This window comes from Cherax quadricarinatus, chromosome 87 (genome assembly GCF_038502225.1).
Source record: "Cherax quadricarinatus isolate ZL_2023a chromosome 87, ASM3850222v1, whole genome shotgun sequence".
NCBI classification, from domain to species: Eukaryota; Metazoa; Arthropoda; class Malacostraca; order Decapoda; family Parastacidae; genus Cherax; species Cherax quadricarinatus.
This window is the reverse complement of record NC_091378.1, coordinates 12,111,928-12,137,070: the sequence shown is the minus strand read 5'-3', so window position 1 is coordinate 12,137,070 and position 25,143 is coordinate 12,111,928. Positions and strand designations below refer to the sequence as shown.

The following is a 25,143-nucleotide window of genomic DNA, read 5'->3' as shown; positions in this document are numbered from 1 at the left end:
AGGTGAATCATAGAATTGATGAGGGGAAAAGAGTGAGTGGTGCACTTAGGAGTCTGTGGAGACAAAGAACTTTGTCCTTGGAGGCAAAGAGGGGAATGTATGAGAGTATAGTTTTACCAATGCTCTTATATGGGTGTGAAGCATGGGTGATGAATGTTGCAGCGAGGAGAAGGCTGGAGGCAGTGGAGATGTCATGTCTGAGAGCAATGTGTGGTGTGAACATAATGCAGAGAATTCGTAGTTTGGAAGTTAGGAGGAGGTGCGGGATTACCAAAACTGTTGTCCAGAGGGCTGAGGAAGGGTTGTTGAGGTGGTTCGGACATGTAGAGAGAATGGAGCGAAACAGAATGACTTCAAGAGTGTATCAGTCTGTAGTGGAAGGAAGGCGGGGTAGGGGTCGGCCTAGGAAAGGTTGGAGAGAGGGGGTAAAGGAGGTTTTTGTGTGCGAGGGGCTTGGACTTCCAGCAGGCATGCGTGAGCGTGTTTGATAGGAGTGAATGGAGACAAATGGTTTTTAATACTTGACGTGCTGTTGGAGTGTGAGCAAAGTAACATTTATGAAGGGGTTCAGGGAAACCGGCAGGCCAGACTTGAGTCCTGGAGATGGGAAGTACAGTGCCTGCACTCTGAAGGAGGGGTGTTAATGTTGCAGTTTAGAAACTGTAGTGTAAAGCACCCTTCTGGCAAGACAGTGATGGAGTGAATGATGGTGAATGTTTTTCTTTTTCGGGCCACCCTGCCTTGGTGGGAATCAGCCAGTGTGATGATAATAAAAAAAAATAAAAAAATAATAAACACGATACATAACATAAATACATAATAACATATGTGTAGAGAACCTAGGATAACCCAAAAAAGTCCGAGTGACTTACTTCCATTGCCTTCACTCAGAGCATCATTTCTTCTCAAAATGATGTTACATGAGAATGGGAGTGTTCTTCTTTATTTATTCTACCGTATCAATGTAGAGACAACCTGTACACAATGTAACTTGTACGCAAACCAGAAGTGTACACTGTTTACAAAACTTACCTTCGCCTGGTTTGTTTACATAACTCTGCGCCTGTCCTCTCTCATGCACTCATTCTTTCTCTGGTATGGTAGCCTGGCTGACTACCATACATACCACACTTGATATTTTACAATAAATACTACTCATCTCACCCTATATTTTAAGGTAAGTAATGAGTGAACTGTATATACATTTTATCGCTCTGGGATGCTTAAATATCATAGAATAATATGCGTGGGTGGGGTGGCCTGGTATGGTAGCCTGGCTGACTACCATACATACCACACTTGATTTCTTACAATAAATACTACTTGTCTCACCCTAGATTAAGACTATAAATATTTTAAGGTAAGTAATGAGTGCACTATGTGTGTATTGTACTTTTTTATTGTTTTTTGATGCCTGGTTCTATTGCTAACTTAATATATGTTAGTGTAAACTTGTTATCTAGTGTTTGTATGCATTTGTAAGTGGAGAAAAAGGGTGTTCCACTTTACGGCGGTAGCCTGGAACCTAACCCGCCGTATAAGTGGGGCCCTCCTGTACATGTATTTGAAAATATGTAAAAAAAACGTAGATCTACTTTTGGAGCACCGCGCATGCGAACATAGATCTGCTTGGACAGTTTAAGGGTTAATAACATGTTATAAATAATAATAATAACATATTATTAATAACATGTATTATTATTATTATTATTATTAATAACAACATGTATGTTATTAAATACCACTGCCTCAACCACTGCCTCACCCACTGCCTCAACTGCTGCCTCAACTGCTGCCTCAACCGCTGCCTCAACCGCTGCCTCAACCGCTGCCTCAACCGCTGCCTCAACCGCTGCCTCAACCGCTGCCTCAACCGCTCCCTCACCCACTGCCTCAACTGCTGCCTCAACCACTGCCTCTACCACTCCAGTCGCACTCAATCTACAAGCACCAAATACAATGAATTATTGTGAAATGTTTGGAAGAGCACGGAGACTAGTGCTCACTCCAGCATAAACAAAGCCACACTGACAATGTGCCAACCACTCCCTCATATTTTTGTACAATTTCTTTCTTCAATTCTATCACATTTATTATTGTTATTATTATTATTATTATTATTATTATTATTATTATTATTATTATTATTATTATTATTATTGTTATTATTAGCAGTAGCAGAAATGTTTGATTCTTTGCTGTGTTCAAGTGTAAACACATGATGTCTCCGTCCAATACCTGTCCGAATAGCCATTCCAATATGCAGTCATGAGTGGGTTTACATTATTTATACTGTAGTTTAATAGCAAATAATGAACAAACAAAACACCACACTGGTGGGAGGGCTGGCTGCCAGTTGCAGGGGTCAGAGGGAGGGTAGTAGGGACTCGCAGGTGGCGGGAAACTTAAATACGATTTGGCGGCTGGTAATTTGGCGGTTGGGAATTCGCGAATGTGTGAAGCCCGCGAAAGTTGAAAACGCGAATGTTGAGGGAGACCTGTATGGTTCCGTCATTGTTCTAACCACATCACCAGAGATACCCAATAACTTACTGGTATCTTGCAACATATTACTTCTTGTGTACACAATTATATCCAATACAAGACTTCTGTAGCAGTCACAAAGTACAAACAAATTTATACCAAAGCGTTTGCTCTTGCTTGGTATATACTGCTTGAACGACAGTTTACCTTTGAGCAGAATCAAAGACTCATCAATAACAAGCTTCCCGAAGGGATAAAAATACATACAGAAATTTTGTTTTAGATACATAAACACATTCCTGATCTTATATAGCCTGTCATTTCTGTCAGAACATAGAACATAAGAACATAAGAAAGGAGGAACACTGCAGGAGGCCTGCTGGCCCATACTAGGCAGGTCCTTTACAATTCATCCCACTAACAAAACATTTGCCCAACCCAATTCTCAATGCCACCCAAGAAATAAGCTCTGATGTGAAAGTCCCACTCAAATCCAACCCCTCCCACTCATGTACTTATCCAACCTAGATTTGAAACTACCCAAAGTCCCAGCCTCAATAACCCAACTAGGTAGACTGTTCCACTCATCAACTACCCTATTTCCAAACCAATACTTTCCTATGTCCTTTCTAAATCTAAACTTATCTAATTTAAATCCATTACTGCGGGTTCTCTCTTGGAGAGACATCCTCAAGACCTTATTAATATCCCCTTTATTAATACCTATCTTCCACTTATACACTTCGATCAGGTCTCCCCTCATTCTTCGTCTAACAAGTGAATGTAACTTAAGAGTCTTCAATCTTTCTTCATAAGGAAGATTTCTAATGCTATGTATTAATTTAGTCATCCTACGCTGAATGTTTTCTAACGAATTTATGTCCATTTTGTAATACGGAGACCAGAACTGAGCTGCATAATCTAGGTGAGGCCTTACTAATGATGTATAAAGCTGCAGTATGACCTCTGGACTTCTGTTGCTTACACTTCTTGATATAAATCCCAGTAATCCATTTGCCTTATTACGTACGCTTAGGCATTGCTGTCTTGGTTTAAGGTTGCTGCTCACCATAACCCCCAAGTCCTTTTCGCAATCTGTATGGCTAAGTTCTACATCATTTAACTTATAAGTACTAGGGTTATGGGCACTCCCAAGCTTCAGAACCTTGTTTTGTCTTAGAAGTGTAGCATACGTTACAGTAGCACAAATCGATTCACAGGTATTATATCACTGAAAGCTGGAGTTGAAATCAGGTGGTCTGTCGACCAGTATGATGTGACAGTGTGCTTATACATATGTGGCATAAGCATTATTGTGGCAAAGAACAGATACATCTCAGCCACAGTTGTCTCTTTTCACTGGTGTAGGTGTGATCTTGGTGAAACAATTGTGTTTGTCATGGTGTAATCAAAGTATGTGCTGCTTTCCCTGACAGTAATTTCCATCAGGGGTTCATCAAAGAATAACTCGAAACATTGTAGTTCAGTGGCATTACTATCAAGTGTACAAGATGGCCGTATTCCACTTTGAGTTTCATCAAAGTGATGGGGATTGGGAACAAAATTGGCACCATGCTGTGAATCCCAGATGCAGTCTGCTGATAGGTACTGGATATTGACTTGTGGTTGTGCAGGCTGTGGTTGTGCATGGGTGTGTGAGGGTGGCCTTTGTTGTGGATGTGCTGAGTCAGCAGTATGGATACCAGCATGGGTCGCTGCTGGTGCCTCATGGCGCATGGCACCTCTACCACCTGATGCCACATGCATATTATCCATCCCAATTGTAACAGTATCATCGGCATTTTCACTATCTGTTGCTGGTGTGGGTCCATGGGATGCACTCCGAGATGTACTCTCCTCTTGGAATAGCATATGGCACACTACCAGAACGCATGTAGCGTTGTATATATTGACACTTCATTGAAGAATATTCCTCTTCACTGTCGCTACTGGAATTATCATCAAGCACTTATAATTCTGAATCACTATCATTATCATCAACACTGCTCACATCTGAATCCTGGACATGGGGGAACGTGAGTTTCCTCTTTTGTTCTGGTACAATTGAATGTGAACAAGATGGGCCAGCACCTGAGGTGGAAGGTTGAGGGTCATCTGGGTTTTCAGCACTATTTCTGGTATCCTGCCAGGCATTACTTTGTCACAAACCCCTCAAAACCATGAAATTCACCTTCAATGACACTTTCATCTGTATTACAACTGTCACTTGAGAAAAGAAGAGTCCCAGTTTGCCAGGGAGTGAGGAGTGTCTTACTGCGAGGCATGGTAAATGAGACGTACTGAAATGGTGTTCTCACAATGCACCACTGGCTCCCCGATTTTTTTCCTACTGCACACAATGACCACGCTGACCCATTCTCTCACATGTAGGCCTACCAGTTTTCTCCCACTAGATTGGAAGCCGCTAGAATTGTGGTGTAATACTATGGCACCAACACTGGCTCGTAAGCCATAGTACTACCTGGAGTTTACCTGGAGAGAGTTCCAGGGGTCAACGCCCCCACGGCCCAGTCTGTGACCAGGCTTCATGGTGGATCAGGGCCTGATCAACCAGGCTGTTACTGCTGGCTGCACACAATCCAATGTACGAACCACAGCCCAGCTGGTCAGGTACCAGCTTTAGGTGCTTGTCCAGTGCCTGCTTGAAGACAGCCAGGGGTCTATTGGTAATCCCCCTTACGTATGCTGGGAGGCAGTTGAACAGTCTTGGGCCCCTGACACTTGCTGTGTTGTGTCTTAACATGCTAGTGACACCCCTGCTTTTCATTGGGGGGGATGTTGCATTGTCTGCCAAGTCTTTTGCTTTCGTAGGGAGTGATTTTTGTGTGCAAGTTTGGTACTAGACTCTCTAGGATTTTCCAGGTGTATATTATCATGTATCTCTCCTGCCTGCATTCCAGGGAGTACAGGTTCAGGAACTTCAAGCACTCCCAGTAATGAGGTATTTTATCTCAGTTATGCGTGCCGTGAAGGTTCTCTCTACATTTTCTAGGTCAGCAATTTCACCTGCCTTGAAAGGTGCTGTTAGTGTGCAGCAATATTCCAGCCTAGATAGAACAAGTGACCTGAAGAGTGTCATCATGGGCTTGGCATCCCTAGTTTTGAAGGTTCTCATCATCCATCCTGTCATTTTTCTAGCAGATGCGATTGATACAATGTTATGGTCCTTGAAGGTGAGATCCTCTGACATGATCACTCCCAGGTCTTTGAAGTTAGTTTTTCACTCTATTGTGTGGTTGGAATTTGTTTTATACTCTGACGAAGTTTTAATTTCCTCACATTTACCATATCAAAGTAATCGAAATTTCTCATCGGTGAACTTCGTATTGTTTTCTGCAGCCCATAGAAAGATTTGGTTGATGTCCGCCTGGAGCCTTGCACTGTCGTGCAGATTCGGGTGTCATCTGCAAAGTAAGTCACTGTGCTGTGACTTGCATCCCTGTCTGTATCAGATATGAGGATGAAGAACAAGATGGGAGCGAGTACTGTGCCTTGCGGAACAGAGCTTTTCACCGTAGCCGCCTCAGACTTTACTCTGTTGACTACTATTCTTTGTGTTCTATTTGTCAGGAAATTATAGATCCATCATCCAACTTTTCCTGTTATTCCTTTAGCATGCATTTTGTGTGCTATTATGCCATGGTCACACTTGTCAAAGGCTTTTGCAAAGTCTGTGTATATTACATCTGCATTTTTTTTGTCTTCTAGTGCATCTAGGACCTTGTCGTAGTGATCCAGTAGTTGGGACAGACAGGAGCAACCTGTTCTAAACCCATGCTGCCCTGGGTTGTGTAATTGATGGGTATGTAGATGGATGGCAATTTTGCTTCTTAGGACCCTTTCAAAGATTTTTATGATATGGGATGTTAGTGCTATCAGTCTGTAGTTCTTTGCTATTGCTTTACTGTCCCCTTTGTGGAGTGGGGCTATGTCTGTTGTTTTCAGTAACTGTGGGACGACCCCAGTGTCCATGCTCCCTCTCCATAGGATGTTAAAAGCACGTGATAGGGGCTTCTTGCAGTTCTTGATGAACACGGAGTTCTATGAGTCTGGCCCTGGGGCAGAGTGCATGGGCATGTCATTTATCGCCTGTTCGAAGTCATTTGGCATCAGGATAACATCAGATAGGCTTGTGTTTACCAAATTCTGTGGCTCTCTCATAAAAAATTCATTTAGATCTTCGACTCTCAGTCTGGTTAGCTGCTTGCTAAAAACTGAGTCATATTGGGACTTGAGTAGCTCACTCATTTCCTTGCTGTCATCTGTGTAGGACCCATCTTGTTTAAGTAGGGGCCCAATACTGGATGTTGTTCTCAACTTTGATTTGAAATAAAAAAAGAAATACAGTGGACCCCCGGTTTACGATATTTTTTCATTCCAGAAGTATGTTCAGGTGCCAGTACTGACCGAATTTGTTCCCATAAGGAATATTGTGAATTAGATTAGTCCATTTCAGACCCCCAAACATACACGTACAAACGCACTTACATAAATACACTTACATAATTGGTCGCATTGGGAGGAGATCGTAAAGTGGGGGTCCACTGTACTTTGGGCTTCTTTCGATTTCATTTATGGCTTTTAGTTTTTCCCGCAATTCCTGACTCCTATAAAATTCCTATATTTAGTTCGATGTTTGCTATTTCTCTGACCAGTGTTTCCCTACACATCTCAGATATATTGGCCTCTTTTAGCTGCTCTGTTATTCTTTTCCATCGCCTGTAAAGGGAGCGCCTGTCTCTTTCTATTTTACATCTACAGTGGACCCTCGACATTCGATGATAATCCATTCCTGAGAGCTATCAAATGTCGAAAATATCGAAAGTTGAATTAATTTTCCCCATAAGAAACAATGGAAATCAAATTAATCCATGCAAGACACCCAAAAGTATGAAAAAAAAAAAATTCCACATGAAATACAGTGGACCCTCGCCTAACGAACGCATCGCATAACGTTTTCAAATCCGCCTAACGAAGCATTTGAGTAAAAAATTTTGCCCGCTTAACGATAAAAAACTCGCCCAACGTGATTGCTCGCAAACCTGTCCGTCCAACCTGAGCGCCTCAGCTGCCTTGCCGTCAATGTTTACAAGCCAGGGTGGCTGGTTGCATGCATACATTCGATACATTTTATATTATTCCATTGTTTATAGTGCTTGTAACTGCTAAATAAGCCACCATGGGCCCAAAGAAAGCTTCTAGTGCCAGCCCTGTGGTAAAAAGGGTGAGAAATACTATCGTACCACAGTCAGCTGCTGCTGCACCACCGTCAGCTGTTGCTGGACCAGTCAGCTGTTGCTGGACCAGTCAGCTGTTGCTGGACCAGTCAGCTGTTGCTGGATCAGTCAGCTGTTGCTGCACCATGGTCAGCTGTTGACGGACCAGTCAGCTGTTGCTGCACCACGGTCAGCTGTTGCTGGACCAGTCAGCTGTTGCTGGATCAGTCAGCTGCTGCTGCACCACAGTCAGCTGTTGCTGCACCACCATCAGCTGTACTAAAAGATGTGGAGAGAGTGTTGTTGGTGTGGCTTAACGTGAAACAATTACCGAGAAACGATTAACCCCAGAGGGTTAGCCACCCAGGATAACCCAAGAAAGCCAGTGCATCATCGAGGACTGTAACTTATTTCCATTGGGGTCCTTAACCCTTTGAGGGTCAACAGGCCCTCTCCGAAACTCGTTCTCAGGGTCGGCCAAATTTAAAAAAAAAAAAAAATTATTTTCTCTTATGAAAAGATAGAGAATCATTTCCCGATCATAAAGACACCAAAAGTTTGAAATTTGATAGAAAACTTACGGAATTATGCTCTCGCAAAGTTAGCGGTCTCGGCGATGTTTACTCATCAGCGATTTTGCCCACTTTGAGCCCCATTTTCGGCCAAATTCACTGTACTAGTCGACAAAAAACATGAATATTTCGCTAGAACTCCATTTTTTCTATCGAATGGGTGCAAGAAACCACCCATTTATGAAATTCAACTATCCAGTACAGTGGTCAGAATTTAGCAATTTTGCCAATTTCACACAAATTTCAAAAGATGCCAATTTCTGAATAGGGTCCAGAATAAACAAGAAAGACATTCCTGGCACTAAAATGACATTTCCTCTATTCATTAGTCACGTCTCAAGGCCCCTCTTATATTCTTTTGCTTTCCACTTTGAATTTTTATTCTCACAAAAAATATAAGATTTACTGTTATGCAGACTACTGCATTAGTGTAAAAAATGGTATAAACATTATTGGTGCACTTGTGAAAGAATATTAGACTCACCAGTTGACGTGTATTGCATGCTTGGCACGATTTGTTTACTTTTGAAGTTTGGTAAAAATTGAACATTTCTGCTACTTTGAGCTCAATTTCAAGGCACCTTTCATTGTAAAACCAGTCAAAATCATCTCAATTTCTGTAATATGTCTTCCATTCTATAAAATGAGACCAAGAAAACTAGAATACAACAATAAATACCATACGAAAATACACTGCAAAGTCGCTGATTTATTCCAAAAAAATGGTCAAAGTTTTTTTTTTTCTCATTATGCACTGTGTGCTGCAGGATTTTTTTTAGACTGTGCACACTGACCACATAGGCCCATTCTTTCATATGAAGGCCTACCAGCTTTCTCCCACTAGATTTGAGGCCGCTAGAATTTATGAGTACTAGTACGTCAAAAACCCCTACGCGTAAGATGTACTAGTACGACCAAAACCCTCAAAGGGTTAATCTTGTCCCCCAGGATGCAACCCACAACAGTCAACTAACACCCAGGTGAACAGGAAAAAATGCCTGGAACTAGTGCTCATATTGGTGTATTTAAGGCCAGCAAGTGTTGGTTTGAGAGATTTAAGAATTGTAGTGGCATACACAGTGTGATAAGGCATGGCGAAGCTGAAAAATTCATCCCCCAACAAGTGTTCAATTGTGACGAGACAGGCCTGTTCTGGAAGAAAATGCCAAACAGGACCTACGTTACTCAGGAGGAAAAGGCACTCCCAGGACACAAGCCTATGAAAGACAGGCTAACTCTAATGTTTTGTTGTAATGCTAGTGGGGATTGCAAAGTGAAGCCTTTACTCATGTATCACTCTGAAAATCTCAGAGTGTTCAGGAAAAACAGTGTCTCATCACTCATCAATATTCTTCAATAAAGGTAAGTATCATTTTAACATTTATTTATGTAGTTATTGTGCATGTCTTATTGTTTTCTTTGTAGGGAAATGTATATTTCATGAAAACAAAATAACACGATTGGCTGTCTAGAACGGATTAATTGGATTTCCATTATTTCTTATGGGGAAAATTAACTCGGCTAACAATGAGCTCTCAGGAACGGATTAATATCGTTAGGCGAGGGTTCACTGTATTAAGTTTAATGCAACAGAATAATTACAATAACAACAATAACAATAGATTAATAACAATAGAATAATTGACACTTACCTTTAATGAAGATCTGGTGATGATTGATGGGATGGGAGGAAGGGAGAGTGTTGATGGTGTTAGTGTTTAGAAGGGGAATCCCCTTCCATTAGGACTTGAGATAGCAAGTTCTTTTCTGGGGTTACTTCTCTTCTTCTTTTAATGCCACTAGGACCAGCTTGAGTCACTGGACTTTTGTCGCACAACATATCTGTCTATAGAGGCCTGTACCTCTCGTTCCTTTATGACTTTCCTAAAGTGGTTCACAACATTGTCAGTGTAATAGTCACCAGCACGGCTTGCAATAGCTGTGTTAGGGTGATTGTCATCAAAAAAGGTTTGCACTTTAAGCCACATTGCACACATTTCCTTAATCTTTGAAGTAGGCAACTTCTTCAATTTCTCTATCCCCTCCTCCGAAGCAGTTTCCTCAGGTCTGGCCTCTTGCTGTTGAAGATGATCTAGCTGCTTATCAGTGGTTAATTCTTCATTGTCCTCCACCAACTCTTCCACATCCTCCCCACTAACCTCCAACCCCAAGGACTTCCCCAATGCGACAATGGATTCCTCAACTGGCATAGGATTCTCAGGGTTAGCCTCAAACCCTTCAAAATCCTTTTTGTCTACACATTCTGGCCACAGTTTTTTCCAAGCAGAGTTCAAGGTCCTCTTAGTCACTTCCTCCCAAGCCTTACCTATAAGGTTTATACAATTGAGGATATTAAAGTGATCCTTCCAAAACTCTAAAAGAGTCAGTTGAGTTTCTGTGGTCACTACAAAGCACTTTTGAAACATAGATTTTGTGTACAGTTTCTTGAAGTTGGAAATGACCTGCTGGTCCATGGGCTGCAGGAGAGGAGTGGTATTAAGAGGCAAAAAACTTGACCTTAATGAAGTTCATGTCCCCAGAAAGTCATTCTGCTAAGTCTGTAGGATGACCTAGGGCATTGTCTAATACCAGGAGGCACTTAAGGTCTAATTTCTTTTCAATTAGGTAATCTTTCACACTGGGGGCAAATGCATGGTGTAACCAGTCATAGAAAAAGTCCCTAGTGACCCATGCCTTACTGTTTGCCCTCCACAGCACACACAAATTAGCCTTGAGGATATTCTTTTGCCTGAATGCTCTGGGAGTTTGAGTGGTACACCAATAAAGGCTTCACTTTGTAATCACCACTAGCATTGGCACACATCAGAAGAGTAAGCCTGTCTTTCATAGGCTTATGTCCTGGGAGTGTCTTTTCCTCCTGAGTAATCTAGGTCCTACTTGGCAATTTCTTCCAAAACAGACCTGTTTCATCACAATTAAACACTTGTTCAGGTTTCAATCCTTCAGCCTCTATGTACTCCTTGAATTCATGCACGTATTTTTCAGCCGCTTTGTGGTCCAAACTGGCAGCCTCACCATGCCTTACCACACTGTGTATGCCACTGCGATTCTTAAATCTTTCAAATCTTTCCATCAAATGTCGAGGCAAAATTTTTGCGTTAAAATGCATCGAATGTCGGATTTATCGAATGTCAGGGGTCCACTGTTCTCCTTTTTCTTAAAGGAGTATGCCTTGAGCATACATAGAGTGGCACAGAGTTAATCTGTTCTAGGCATAAGTTGGGGTCTGTGTTGCTTAGGCTATCTTCGCAGCTTATATAATTTAGGACTTTGTTTACTTGGTCCCACTTTGTTCTTGTTATTGAAGTTGAATTTGGTGAAGGCTCCCTCATGACTGATCACATTTTGTCAGTCTGGGGCTCCGTGCATACATGTCTGAACCTTGATTATGTTGTGATCTGAGTATATTTTTTTGATATGGTGACATTTCGTATTAGATCATCATTGTTAGTGAAGATGAGGTCCAGTGTACAGTGGTCCCTTGCCTAACGATATTAATCTGTTCCTGAGAGCTCAACATTAGGCGAAATTATTGTTTGCCGAATTAATTTTCCCCATAAGAAATAACGGAAATCAAATTAATGTTTCTGACACCCCAAAGTATGAAACAAAAAAAAAATTACCACATGAAATATTAATTTTAATACACACAAACTGAAGAAGACATTTACAATTACATGACACTTACCTTTATTGAAGATCTGGTGATGATTGATAGGATGGGAGGAGGGTAGAGTGTGGATGGTGTTAATGTTTAGAAGGGGAATCCCCTTCCATTAGGACTTGAGGTGTCAAGTCCTTTTCCGGGGTTACTTCCCTTCTTCTTTTAATGCCACTAGGACAAGCTTGAGAGTCACTGGACCTCTGTTGCACAACATATCTGTCCATAGAGCTCTGTACCTCCCGTTCCTTTAAGATTTGTCTAAAATGGGCCATAACATTGTCATTGTAATAGTCACCAGCACGGCTTGCAATAGCTGTGTTAGGGTGATTTTCATCCATAAAGGTTTGCAGTTCAACCCACTTTGCACACATTTCCTTAATCTTTGAAGTAGGCACAATGGATTCCACAACTGGCATCGGCATCTCAGGGTTAGCCCCAAACCCTTCAAAATCTTTCTTAATTTCCATACTAATTCTCACCCTTTTTATCACAGGGTTGGCACTAGAAGCTTTCTTGGGGCACATGGTGACTTATTTTGCAGGTGCAATCACTAAAAACGCTGTGATAATATGAAATGTTCCGATTGTATGTTTGGATGCGACTGCGGTGGCTGGCTTGCAAACACGGGCACCCACGGGACAAGTGAGGCACGCTCAGGCCACACGTGGACGCATCTTGAACATAACGAATCGCATTGGGCGAGTTTTTTAGCGCTAGCCGAGGCAAATTTTTGCGTTAAAATGTATCAGTAGGCGGATTTAACGTTGTGCGATGCGTTCGTTAGGCGAGGGTCCACTGTATTCTCCAATCTAGTAGGCTCTATTATTTGCTGGTTTAACCCTTAAACGGTCGAAACGTATATATACGTTTTTTCAACATCTGAAAGTATGTAAAAAAATGTAGATCATTTTTGTTTTACATTTGAAAACGTGTAAAAAAAAACTTTTATCTACATTTTTTTTTTGTTATATTTGAAAATATGTAAAAAGAAGTAGATCTACTTTTGTAGCACTACGAATCTGAACGTCGATCTGTTTGGACCGTTTAAGGGTTAAGGTGAATTTTGTTCCGAGATTTAAAAGCTCGTGTGTGTGAGTTGTTATTATCTGAGCTGCTTCCTGGTGTCATCACTACTACAGCATTATTTGCTATGTTCCTCTATTTTAGGTGCCTTATCTTGAAATCCCCCAGGAGCAAGATGTTGGGGGCAGGAGCTAGAAGACTTTCCAGACAGTGGTCAATTTTCAACAGCTGTTCCTGGAATTGTTCGGACATTGCATCCAGAGGCTTGTAAACTACCACAGTGTCTAGATTTTGGTTCTCAATTTTTACTGCTAAAACTTCAGCTACATCATAGGCATTTAGCAGTTCTGTGCAAATTAGTGACTGCGATATACAGGCCAGCCGCCCCCCCTCCTTTTCCCTGTTCACTCTGTCGCATCTGTACAGATTGTAACCTGGGATCCATATTTCGTTGTCCAAGTGAAAGGGTTAATCAGATTTCAGATTGGAGTCTGTCGGTCAGTCACTATCCCACATCCACAATGGTGATAAGGGGGCAGAACCTACGTTGCTCTTCCAGTTTGTTGTATCTTCTATACCTGTTTGGGGGTTTAAATGTGTGAGGGGGCATGAGGTCCAGGAGGGGTGTGGGCATGGTAGTTGGAGGAAGTGTGGTTGAGGGGATAGCCAAAGGGGTCAGGGTCTGTGGGTGTAGTGCATGCTGCTGGTAAGTGGCGGGGAGTATGGGTGAGGGTGCTTCAATTAGGGTGAAGACGGAGGATGGGTGTTGGTGCGGCTGCTGATGTTCAGGTAAAAACATATGGTGAAAGCACACAAGTGAACAGGTGAGAATGTACAGAGTGAGGGCATGAGATGCAGTTGATGGAAGCTTGCAAACCTGCAAGTGAGAACTAGGTACTGGATGAAGGAGAATGAGTAAAATGGATGCGTGTTGTCACTGCTGTCTCGAGTTGCCTTCACTGGTGCATCCCATGTGGCAATGGAGCACATGGTCAAGTGGGCATGGCTCTGTGGATGAGGGAATGGGTAGAGACAGATGAAGAATATGGGTGAGGGTATGAGTGTTTGGAGGAGAAGCAGATGAAAACGTGGGGAGGAGATCCATTAGTACTAGTAGTGTTCTAGTAGAAGCTGTAGTAGTGGTAGTGTAGTACTAGTAGTGTTCTAGTAGAAGCTGTAGTAGTGGTAGTGTAGTGGTAGTGGTAGTGTAGTAGTAGTAGTGGTAGTGTAGTAGTAGTGTAGTACTAGTAGTGTTCTAGTAGAAGCTGTAGTAGTGGTAGTGTAGTACTAGTAGTGTTCTAGTAGAAGCTGTAGTAGTGGTAGTGTAGTAGTAGTGGTAGTGTAGTAGTAGTAGTGGTAGTGTAGTAGTAGTGGTAGTGTAGTACTAGTAGTGTTCTAGTAGAAGCTGTAGTAGTGGTAGTGTAGTAGTAGTAGTGTTCTAGTAGAAGCTGTAGTAGTGGTAGTGTAGTAGTAGTAGTGTTCTAGTAGAAGCTGTAGTAGTGGTAGTGTAGTACTAGTAGTGTTCTAGTAGAAGCTGTAGTAGTGGTAGTGAAGTACTAGTAGTGTTCTAGTAGAAGCTGTAGTAGTGGTAGTGAAGTACTAGTAGTGTTCTAGTAGAAGCTGTAGTAGTGGTAGTGTAGTAGTAGTAGTAGTGGTAGTGTAGTAGTAGTGGTAGTGTAGTAGTAGTGGTAGTAGTAGTGGTGGTAGTGTAGTAGAAGTAGTAGTGGTAGTGTAGTAGTAGTAGTAGTGGTAGTGTACTAGTAGTAGTAGTGGTTGTGTAGTAGAAGTAGTAGTAGTAGTGGTAGTGTAGTAGTAGTAGTGGTAGTGTAGTAGAAGTAGTAGTGGTAGTGTAGTAGTGGTAGTGTACTAGTAGTAGTAGTGGTTGTGTAGTAGTAGTAGTAGTAGTGGTAGTGTAGTAGAAGTAGTAGTAGTAGTAGTGGTAGTGTACTAGTAGTAGTAGTGGTTGTGTAGTAGTAGTAGTAGTGGTTGTGTAGTAGTAGTAGTAGTGGTAGTGTAGTAGTAGTGGTTGTGTAGTAGTAGTAGTAGTGGTAGTGTAGTACTAGTAGTGTTCTAGTAGAAGCTGTAGTAGTGGTTGTGTAGTAGAAGTAGTAGTAGTAGTGTAGTAGTAGTGGTTGTGTAGTAGTAGTAGTAGTGGTAGTGTAGTACTAGTAGTGTTCTAGTAGAAGCTGTAGTAGTGGTTGTGTAGTAGTAGTAGTAGTGGTAGTGTAGTAGTAGTGGTTGTGTAGTAGTAGTAGTAGTAGTAGTGGTAGTGTAGTAGAAGTAGTAGTGGTTGTGTAGTAGAAGTAGTAGTAGTAGTGGTGGTAGTGTAGTAGTAGTAGTGGTAGTGTAGTAGTAGTGGTTGTGTAGTAGTAGTAGTAGTAGTAGTGGTAGTGTAGTAGAAGTAGTAGTGGTTGTGTAGTAGAAGTAGTAGTAGTAGTGGTGGTAGTGTAGTAGTGGTAGTGTAGTAGTAGTGGTTGTGTAGTAGTAGTGGTAGTGTAGTAGTAGTGGTAGTGTAGTAGTAGTGGTTGTGTAGTAGTGTAGTAGTAGTGGTTGTGTAGTAGTAGTAGTGGTAGTGTAGTAGTAGTAGTAGTGGTAGTGTAGTAGTAGTGGTTGTGTAGTAGTAGTAGTGGTAGTGTAGTAGTAGTGGTAGTGTAGTAGTAGTAGTATAGTAGTGGTAGTGTAGTAGTAGTGGTAGTGGTAGTGTAGTAGTATTAGTGGTAGTGTAGTAGTAGTATTAGTGGTAGTGTAGTAGTAGTGGTTGTGTAGTAGTAGTAGTAGTGGTAGTGTAGTAGTAGTGGTTGTGTAGTAGTAGTAGTGGTAGTGTAGTAGTAGTGGTTGTGTAGTAGTAGTAGTAGTGGTAGTGTAGTAGTAGTGGTAGTGTAGTAGTAGTGGTTGTGTAGTAGTAGTAGTAGTGGTAGTGTAGTAGTAGTGGTTGTGTAGTAGTAGTAGTAGTGGTAGTGTAGTAGTAGTGGTAGTGTAGTAGTAGTAGTAGTGGTAGTGTAGTAGTAGTGGTTGTGTAGTAGTAGTAGTGGTAGTGTAGTAGTGGTAGTGTAGTAGTAGTGGTAGTGTAGTAGTAGTGGTTGTGTAGTAGTAGTAGTAGTGGTAGTGTAGTAGTAGTAGTGGTAGTGTAGTAGTAGTGGTTGTGTAGTAGTAGTGGTTGTGTAGTAGAAGTAGTAGTGGTAGTGTAGTAGTAGTAGTGGTAGTGTAGTAGTAGTAGTGGTAGTGTAGTAGTAGTGGTTGTGTAGTAGAAGTAGTAGTGGTAGTGTAGTAGTAGTGGTTGTGTAGTAGAAGTAGTAGTGGTAGTGTAGTAGTGGTAGTGTAGTAGTAGTAGTGGTAGTGTAGTAGTAGTGGTTGTGTAGTAGAAGTAGTAGTGGTAGTGTAGTAGTAGTGGTTGTGTAGTAAAGTAGTAGTGGTAGTGTAGTAGTAGTAGTGGTAGTGTAGTAGTAGTGGTTGTGTAGTAGAAGTAGTAGTAGTAGTGGTGGTAGTGTAGTAGAAGTAGTAGTGGTAGTGTAGTAGTAGTAGTAGTGGTAGTGTAGTAGTAGTAGTAGTGGTTGTGTAGTAGTAGTGGTAGTGTAGTAGTAGTGGTTGTGTAGTAGTAGTAGTAGTGGTTGTGTAGTAGTAGTAGTAGTGGTAGTGTAGTAGTAGTGGTTGTGTTGTAGTAGTAGTAGTGGTAGCGGTGGTAGTGTAGTAGAAGTAGTAGTGGTAGTGTAGTAGTGGTAGTGTACTAGTAGTAGTAGTGGTTGTGTAGTAGTAGTAGTAGTGGTTGTGTAGTAGAAGTAGTAGTAGTAGTGGTGGTAGTGTAGTAGAAGTGGTTGTGTAGTAGTAGTGGTTGTGTAGTAGTAGTGGTTGTGTAGTAGAAGTAGTAGTGGTAGTGTAGTAGTAGTAGTAGTGGTAGTGTAGTAGTAGTAGTAGTGGTAGTGTAGTAGTAGTGGTAGTGTAGTAGTAGTGGTTGTGTAGTAGTAGTAGTGGTTGTGTAGTAGTAGTAGTAGTGGTTGTGTAGTAGTAGTGGTAGTGTAGTAGAAGTAGTAGTAGTAGTGGTAGTGTACTAGTAGTAGTAGTAGTGGTTGTGTAGTAGTAGTAGTAGTGGTAGTGTAGTATAAGTAGTAGTGGTAGTGTACTAGTAGTAGTAGTGGTTGTGTAGTAGTAGTAGTAGTGGTAGTGTAGTATAAGTAGTAGTGGTAGTGTAGTAGTAATAGTGGTAGTGTACTAGTAGTAGTAGTGGTTGTGTAGTAGTAGTAGTGGTTGTGTAGTTGAAGTAGTAGTGGTAGTGTACTAGTAGTAGTGGTAGTGTACTAGTAGTAGTAGTGGTTGTGTAGTAGTAGTAGTAGTGGTAGTGTACTAGTAGTAGTAGTGGTTGTTTAGTAGAAGTAGTAGTAGTAGTGGTAGTGTAGTAGAAGTAGTAGTGGTTGTGTAGTAGTAGTAGTAGTGGTTGTGTACTAGTAGTAGTGGTAGTGTACTAGTAGTAGTGGTAGTGTACTAGTAGTAGTAGTAGTGGTAGTGTACTAGTAGTAGTAGTGGTTGTTTAGTAGAAGTAGTAGTAGTGGTAGTGTACTAGTAGTAGTAGTGGTTGTGTAGTAAAGTAGTAGTAGTGTACTAGTAGTAGTAGTGGTTGTGTAGTAGTAGTAGTGGTGGTGTAGTAGTGGTAGTGTACTAGTAGTAGTAGTGGTTGCATAGTAGTAGTAGTGGTAGTGTAGTAGTAGTGGTAGTGTAGTGGTAGTAGTGGTAGTGCAGTAGTAGTGGTAGTGTAGTAGTAGTGGTATTGTAGTAGTAGTGGTAGTGTAGTAGTAGTGGTAGTGTAGTAGTGGTAGTGTAGTAGAAGTAGTGGTAGTTTAGTGGTAGTGTAGTAGTAGTGGTAGTGTAGTGGTAGTGCAGTAGAAGTAGTAGTAGTGGTAGTGTAGTAGTGGTAGTGTAGTAGTAGTGGTAGTGTAGTAGTGGTAGTGTAGTAGTGGTAGTGTAGTAGTGGTAGTGTAGTAGTAGTGGTAGTGTAGTAGAAGTAGTAGTAGTGGTAGTGTAGTGGTAGTAGTGGTAGTGTAGTAGTAGTGGTAGTGGTAGTGTAGTAGTGGTAGTGTAGTAGTGGTAGTGTAGTAGTAGTGGTAGTGTAGTGGTAGTGTAGTAGTAGTGGTAGTAGTAGTGGTAGTGTAGTAGTAGTGGTAGTGTAGCAGTAGTAGTGGTAGTGTAGTAGTAGTGGTAGTGTAGTGGTAGTGTAGCAGTAGTAGTGGTAGTGTAGTAGAAGTAGTAGTAGTGGTAGTGTAGTAGTAGTGGTAGTGTAGTGGTAGTGTAGTAGTAGAGGTAGTGTAGTAGTAGAGGTAGTGTAGTAGTAGTGGTAGTGTAATGGTAGTGTAGTAGTAGTGGTAGTGTAGTGGTAGTGTAGTAGTAGTGGTAGTGTAGTAGTAGTGGTAGTGTAGTAGAAGTAGTGGTAGTGTAGTAGTAGTGGTAGTGTAGTAGTAGTGGTAGTGCAGTGGTAGTGTAGTAGTAGTGGTAGTGTAGTAGAAGTAGTAGTAGTGGTAGTGTAGTAGTTGTGGTAGTGTAGTAGAAGTTGTAGTGTAGTAGTAGTAGTAGTAGTGGTAGTGTAGTAGAAGTTGTAGTAGTAGTGGTAGTAGTGTAGTAGAAGTTGTAGTGTAGTAGTAGTGGTAGTGTAGTAGAAGTAGTAGTAGTGGTAGTGTAGTAGTTGTGGTAGTGTAGTAGAAGTTGTAGTGTAGTAGTAGTAGTGGTAGTGTAGTAGAAGTTGTAGTAGTAGTGGTGGTAGTGTAGTAGTGGTAGTGTAGTAGAAGTTGTAGTAGTAGTAGTAGTGGTAGTGTAGTAGCAGTAGTGGTGGTAGTGTAGTAGAAGTTGTAGTGTAGTAGTAGTAGTAGTAGTGGTAGTGTAGTAGAAGTTGTAGTAGTAGTGGTGGTAGTGTAGTAGCAGTAGTGGTGGTAGTGTAGTAGTTGTGGTAGTGTAGTAGAAGTTGTAGTGTAGTAGTAGTAGTAGTGTAGTAGAAGTTGTAGTAGTAGTGGTGGTAGTGTAGTAGAAGTTGTAGTAGTAGTGGTGGTAGTGTAGTAGAAGTTGTAGTAGAAATAGTGGTGGTAGTGTAGTTGTGGTAGTGTAGTAGTAGTAGTGGTAGTGTAGTAGTTGTAGTAGAGGTAGTGTAGTAGTTGTGGTAGTGTAGTAGAAGTTGTAGTGGTAGTGTAGTAGAAGTTGTAGTCGTAGTGTAGTAGAAGTTGTAGTGGTAGTGTAGTAGAAGTTGTAGTAGTAGTGGTGGTAGTGTAGTAGCAGTAGTGGTGGTAGTGTAGTAGTTGTGGTAGTGTAGTAGTAGTAGTGGTAGTGTAGTAGTTGTGGTAGTGTAGTAGAAGTTGTAGTAGTAGTAGTGATGGTAGTGTAGTAGTTGTAGTGTAGTAGTGGTAGTGTAGTAGAAGTAGTGGTGGTAGTGTAGTAGTGGTAGTGTAGTGGTAGTGTAGTAGTTGTGGTAGTGTAGTAGTTGTGGTAGTGTAGTAGTAGTAGTGGTAGTGTAGTAGAAGTAGTGGTGGTAGTGTAGTAGGTGTGGTAGTGTAGTAGTAGTAGTGGTAGTGTAGTGGTGGTGGTAGTGTAGTAGAAGTTGTAGTAGTTGTAGTGTAGTAGTAGTAGAAGTTGTAGTAGTGGTGGTAGTGTAGTAGTGGTAGTGTAGTAGAAGTAGTGGTGGTAGTGTAGTAGTGGTGGTAGTGTAGTAGTGGTGGTAGTGTAGTAGTTGTGGTAGTGTAGTAGTTGTGGTAGTGTAGTAGTTGTGGTAGTGTAGTAATAGTAGTTGTAGTAGTAGTGGTAGTGTAGTAGTTGTAGTAGTAGTAGTGGTGGTAGTGTAGTAGTAGTAGTTGTAGTGTAGTGGTGGTAGTGTAGTAGTTGTGGTAGTGTAGTAGTAGTGGTAGTGTAGTAGTAGTAGTGGTAGTGTAGTAGTGGTGGTAGTGTAATAGAAGTAGTAGTAGTGTAGTAGTAGTAGTAATAGTGGTAGTGTAGCAGAAGTAGTAGTAGTGGTAGTGTAGTAGAAGTAGTAGTAGTGGTAGTGTAGTAGTAGTAGTGGTAGTGTAGTAGAAGTAGTAGTAGTAGTGGTAGTGTAGTAGTAGTAGTAGTGGTAGTGTAGTTGAAGTAGTGATAGTGTAGTAGTGTAGTAGTGGCAGTGTAGTAGGAGTAGTGGTGGTGGTGGAGTAGTGGTGGTGGTAGTGTAGTAGAAGTAGTAGTAGTAGTGGTAGTGTAGTAGAAGTAGTAGTAGTAGTGGTAGTGTAGTAGTAGTGGTAGTGTAGTTGAAGTAGTGATAGTGTAGTAGTAGTAGCAGTGATAGTGTAGTAGTGGCAGTGTAGTAGGAGTAGTGGTGGTGGTAGTGTAGTAGTAGTAGTGGTGGTAGTGTAGTAGAAGTAGTAGTAGTGGTAGTATAGTAGTGTAGTAGTAGTGGTGGTAGTGTAGTAAAAGTAGTAGTAGTGGTAGTGTAGTAGCAGTGGTAGTGTAGTAGTAGTAGTAGTGGTGGTAGTGTAGTAGTAGTAGTAGTAGTGGTAGTATAGTAGTAGTGTAGTAGTAGTAGTAGTAGTGGTAGTATAGTAGTAGTGTAGTAGTAGTAGTAGTGGTAGTGTAGTTGTTGAGAAATGGTTTACCAGCTAAGGTTAAAGATTAAATATAGGGGGTACTTAGCTGGATAAGACGGCTATCGCCCACACAGCCGCCCCTGCAGGCGAGGTCTTGAGAAGCTGTCGTATCCACTTCGCAACGGGCTGTAATAGAGTATATTATGTTAATAATAATTTACCCTTAGGGGGTGTTATGTCAGCATATTTCATTCACTGATTGCTGACGAAACTTACGTGTGTGGACTCAAAAGTCCGCACCTCGCTGCCGACTATAGGTTGATTACAAACTCCTTGCAGCACAAGAACTGCGCAGTACCCCATACTACAAGAAATTCGTAACCTACCTTGCTCTTGTAGCGTGAGCTATGGTGTTCTTTACACCCTCGACAGGTATCCGTGACTTGATAGAAGCTGAAGTATCCTTGGATGTCCATGTCTTCCATAGTCTAGGAATACGCACACTGGTACACAATGTTCCACAAGGTTTGTCTTTATTGTTCACAATCTTATCGCTAAAGAAGTTGATCACACTTCTTTGTAAGTGTTTGTCATGTTTTGTGAGACACTTTGTTCACACTAACGCACGGATCAGTGTTCTTTGTTGGTTATCCTGGCATCAGTGTGACTCCCAGTAGGGTGAAAAACAATCTGACCTCACAGCCTCCTCGCCGCTGCAATGCCCCTAGAACATAAAGGAAAAGCTGACCTAGTACTTTTTGCTTCCTTGCCAAACTTCCTCCATGAAGCAAAGCAGAATGCTTGATTCTTGCTGTCTTAAGCATAGACAACAATGTACACTATCTTTACCATGGTAATAAAGTGGGAGCAGGATTTTCCTTAATTGTCCTGCTAAGGTAAGAGATGGACTGTCTCTTATAACTACACTTTGCAACACTGGACTCTGACAAGGAGCGGTGGTCGCTTGACCACTTCACATACTTGTACTGCATCTGGGATCAATTACTTGCTGTAGCAGTAAACAAGATGCTTGCCCCTTCTGAGAGGGCTGGGCCCCTCAGGGCTGAAAGGGGCTGAAGGGGGCTAATAACCCCCTCCTGGAGAAAATTTCTACACAGTAGTAGTAGTGGTAGTGTAGTAGTGGTAATGTAGTAGTAGTAGTAGTAGTAGAAGTAGTAGTAGTGTAGCAGAAGTAGTAGTGGTGGTAGTTTAGTAGAAGTAGTAGTAGTAGTGTAGTAGTGGTAGTGTAGTAGTAGTGGTAGTAGTAGTAGTGTTGTAGTAGTAGTAGTAGTGTAGTAGTAGTAGAAGTGGTGGTAGTTTAGTAGAAGTAGTAGTGGTAGTGTAGTTGAAGTAGTGATAGTGTAGTAGAAGTAGTAGTAGTGGTAGTGTAGTAGTAGTAGTGTAGTTGTAGTAGTAGTGGTAGTGTAGTAGTAGTAGTAGTAGTGTAGTTGTAGTAGTAGTGGTAGTGTAGTAGTAGTGTAGTAGTAGTGAACTAGTGGTAGTGTAGTAGTAGAAGTGGTAGTGTAGTAGTAGTGGTAGTGTAGTAGTAGTGGTAGTGTAGTAGTGGTAGTGTAGTAGTAGTGGTAGTGTAGTTGAAGTAGTAGTAGTGGTAGTGTAGTAGTAGTGGTAGTGTAGTAGTAGTGGTAGTGTAGTAGTAGTGGTAGTGTAGTAGTGGTAGTGTAGTGGTAGTGTAGTTGAAGTAGTAGTGGTAGTGTAGTGGTAGTGTAGTAGTGGTAGTGTAGTAGTAGTGGTAGTGTAGTTGAAGTAGTAGTAGTGGTAGTGTAGTAGTAGTGGTAGTGTAGTAGTAGTGGTAGTGTAGTAGTGGTAGTGTAGTAGTAGTGGTAGTGTAGTAGTGGTAGTGTAGTAGTAGTGGTAGTGTAGTTGAAGTAGTAGTAGTGGTAGTGTAGTAGTAGTGGTAGTGTAGTAGTAGTGGTAGTGTAGTAGTAGTGGTAGTGTAGTAGTGGTAGTGTAGTAGTAGTGGTAGTGTAGTAGTGGTAGTGTAGTAGTAGTGGTAGTGTAGTTGAAGTAGTAGTAGTGGTAGTGTAGTTGAAGTGGTAGTGTAGTTGAAGTAGTAGTAGTGGTAGTGTAGTAGTAGTGGTAGTGTAGTAGTGGTAGTGTAGTTGAAGTGGTAGTGTAGTTGAAGTAGTAGTAGTGGTAGTGTAGTAGTGGTAGTGTAGTAGTAGTGGTAGTGTAGTTGAAGTGGTAGTGTAGTTGAAGTAGTAGTAGTGGTAGTGTAGTAGTGGTAGTGTAGTAGTAGTGGTAGTGTAGTAGTGGTAGTGTAGTAGTAGTGGTAGTGTAGTAGTAGTGGTAGTGTAGTTGAAGTAGTAGTAGTGGTAGTGTAGTAGTAGTGGTAGTGTAGTTGAAGTAGTAGTAGTGTAGTTGAAGTGGTAGTAGTGGTAGTGTAGTAGTGGTAGTGTAGTAGTAGTGGTAGTGTAGTTGAAGTAGTAGTAGTGCCCTAGTAGTAATAGTAGTAGTAGTGCCCTAGTACCGGTAGTACTGCCATAATAGAATAATAGTACAGTGGACCCTTGGTTTCGTGATTAATCTGTTCCAGAGAGTCTGCCGAAAACCAAAATTCACGAAAACCGAAACCATTTTCCCCTTAAGAAATAATGTAAATCTAATTCAATGGTCCAAACGTGTATATATTCATTCACTCGTGTAGTGCCCCAAACGTATATATGAGTTTTATTTTTCCTGCCTCCAAATTTGGCACGATTGGCCTGAGATGCCTGGTCAGCATAGAATTGGTCTTAACATTCGGGCTGCACAATACAGGTCTCCCTCAACATTCACGTTTTCAACTTTCACGGGCTTCACACATTCGCGAATTCCCAACCGCCAAATTCCCAGCCACCAAATTCCCAGCCGCCAAATTCCCAGCCGCCAAATCATATTTAACCCTTTCAGGGTCCAAGGCCCAAATCTGGAGTCACGCACCAGTGTCCAAGAATTTTCAAAAAAAAAATTTGTTATTTTTTCTTATGAAATCGTAGAGAATCTTTTTGTGAAGGTAATAAAACAAAAAGTACGAAATTTGGTGGAAAATTGACGAAATTATGCTCTCGCGAATTTTGATGTGTCAGCGATATTTACGAATCGGCGATTTTGCCGACTTTGACTCCCATTTTAGGCCAATTACATTATTCCAATCAACCAAATTCTTAGCTATTTCACTAGTATTACTTCTATTCTATCGATTGAGCACAAGAAATCGCCAAGTCAACTGTTTCAACTACAAAATACAGTGGACCCCCGGTTAACGAACTTTTTTCATTCCAGTAGTATGTTCAGGTGCCAGTACTGACCAAATTTTTTCCCATAAGGAATATTGTGAAGTAGATTAGTCCATTTCAGACCCCCAAACATACACGTACAAACGCACTTACATAAATACACTTACATAATTGGTCGCATTTGGAGGTGATCGTTAAGCGGGGGTCCACTGTAAAGTGATCGGAAATTGTTAATTTGGCCAATTTAACACAAAGTTCAAAATATTCCAATTTCAAAATAGGGTCCAGAATGAACAATGTAGGCATTCCTGGCACTAAACTAACATTTCCTCTGTTCATTAGTTATGTTTTGAGGCTTTACAAATAAATTCCATTTTGATTTTTTATTCACATAATGAATTTTTATTCACACCAAAAAATAGAAGATTTACTGTTATGCAATACTGTAATAATTGTATAAATATCATCACCATATTTGTGAATGTATATTAGACCCACCAGCTGACGTGTATTAGACGTGTGAGGTCGTTTGTTTACTCTTGAATATCGGCAAAAATTTAACATTTCCGCTACTTTGAGCTCAGTTTCAAGCCATGTCCAATGTTAAAACCAATCAAAATCATCTCTATTTCTGTAATATGTCTTCCATTCTATCAAATGAGACCAAGGAATCGCAAATACAACTATAAAAAACATACGAAAAAACACTACAAAGTTGCTGTTTTAATCGAAAAATCATGATTTCATTTTTTTTCTCTCATTATACACAGTGTGCTGCAGGATCTGTTTTATGTGGTGCACACATACCACATAGATGTATTCTCTCATATCTAGGCCCAAATGTACCACTCACAGTTTATCAGAGTGAGCTGAGCTCATGGCGTAGATCTACGGTTTGGACCCTGAACGTAAAGCCGTAGATCTACGGGACGGACCCTGAAAGGGTTAAGTTTCCCGCCACCTGCGAGTCCCTACTACCCTCCCTCCGACCCCCGCAACTGGTAGCCAGCCCTCCCACCACTCAGTGTGGTGAGTGTTTTGTTTGTTCATTATTTGCTATTAAACTACAGTACAAATAATGTAAACCCATTCATGACTGCATATTGGAATGGCTATTCAGACAGGTATTAGACGGTGACATCATGTGTTTACTCTTGAACACTGCAAAGAATTAAACATTTCTGCTACAGCTAATAATAACAATAGTAATAATAATAATAATAATAAATATGATATAATTGAAGAAGGAAATTGTACAAAAAATACGAGGGAGTGGTTGACACATCGTCAGTGTGATTGTGTTTATGCTGGAGTAAACATTAGTCTCCCTGCTCTTCCAAACATTTCACAATAATTCATTGTGTTTGGTGCTTGTAGATTGAG

General features: G+C 41.2%; 1 protein-coding gene across 5 annotated transcripts in view; it reads left to right on the top strand.

The window, feature by feature from the left end:
* LOC128703811 (bis(5'-adenosyl)-triphosphatase enpp4-like) overlaps positions 1–25,143 on the top strand; it is a 260,010-nt gene that overhangs the window by 200,004 nt on the left and 34,863 nt on the right. Inside the window, exon 7 of one of the 5 annotated variants that reach the window (XM_070103753.1) lies at positions 1,931–2,061. The exons of the other annotated variants lie outside the window; for them this stretch is intronic. Coding sequence (XP_069959854.1) covers positions 1,931–2,016 — 86 coding nt within the window. The 3' untranslated portion in view covers positions 2,017–2,061. Of the gene's footprint in view, positions 1–1,930; positions 2,062–25,143 lie in introns of those variants that run through there. 5 annotated transcript variants of the gene reach the window in all.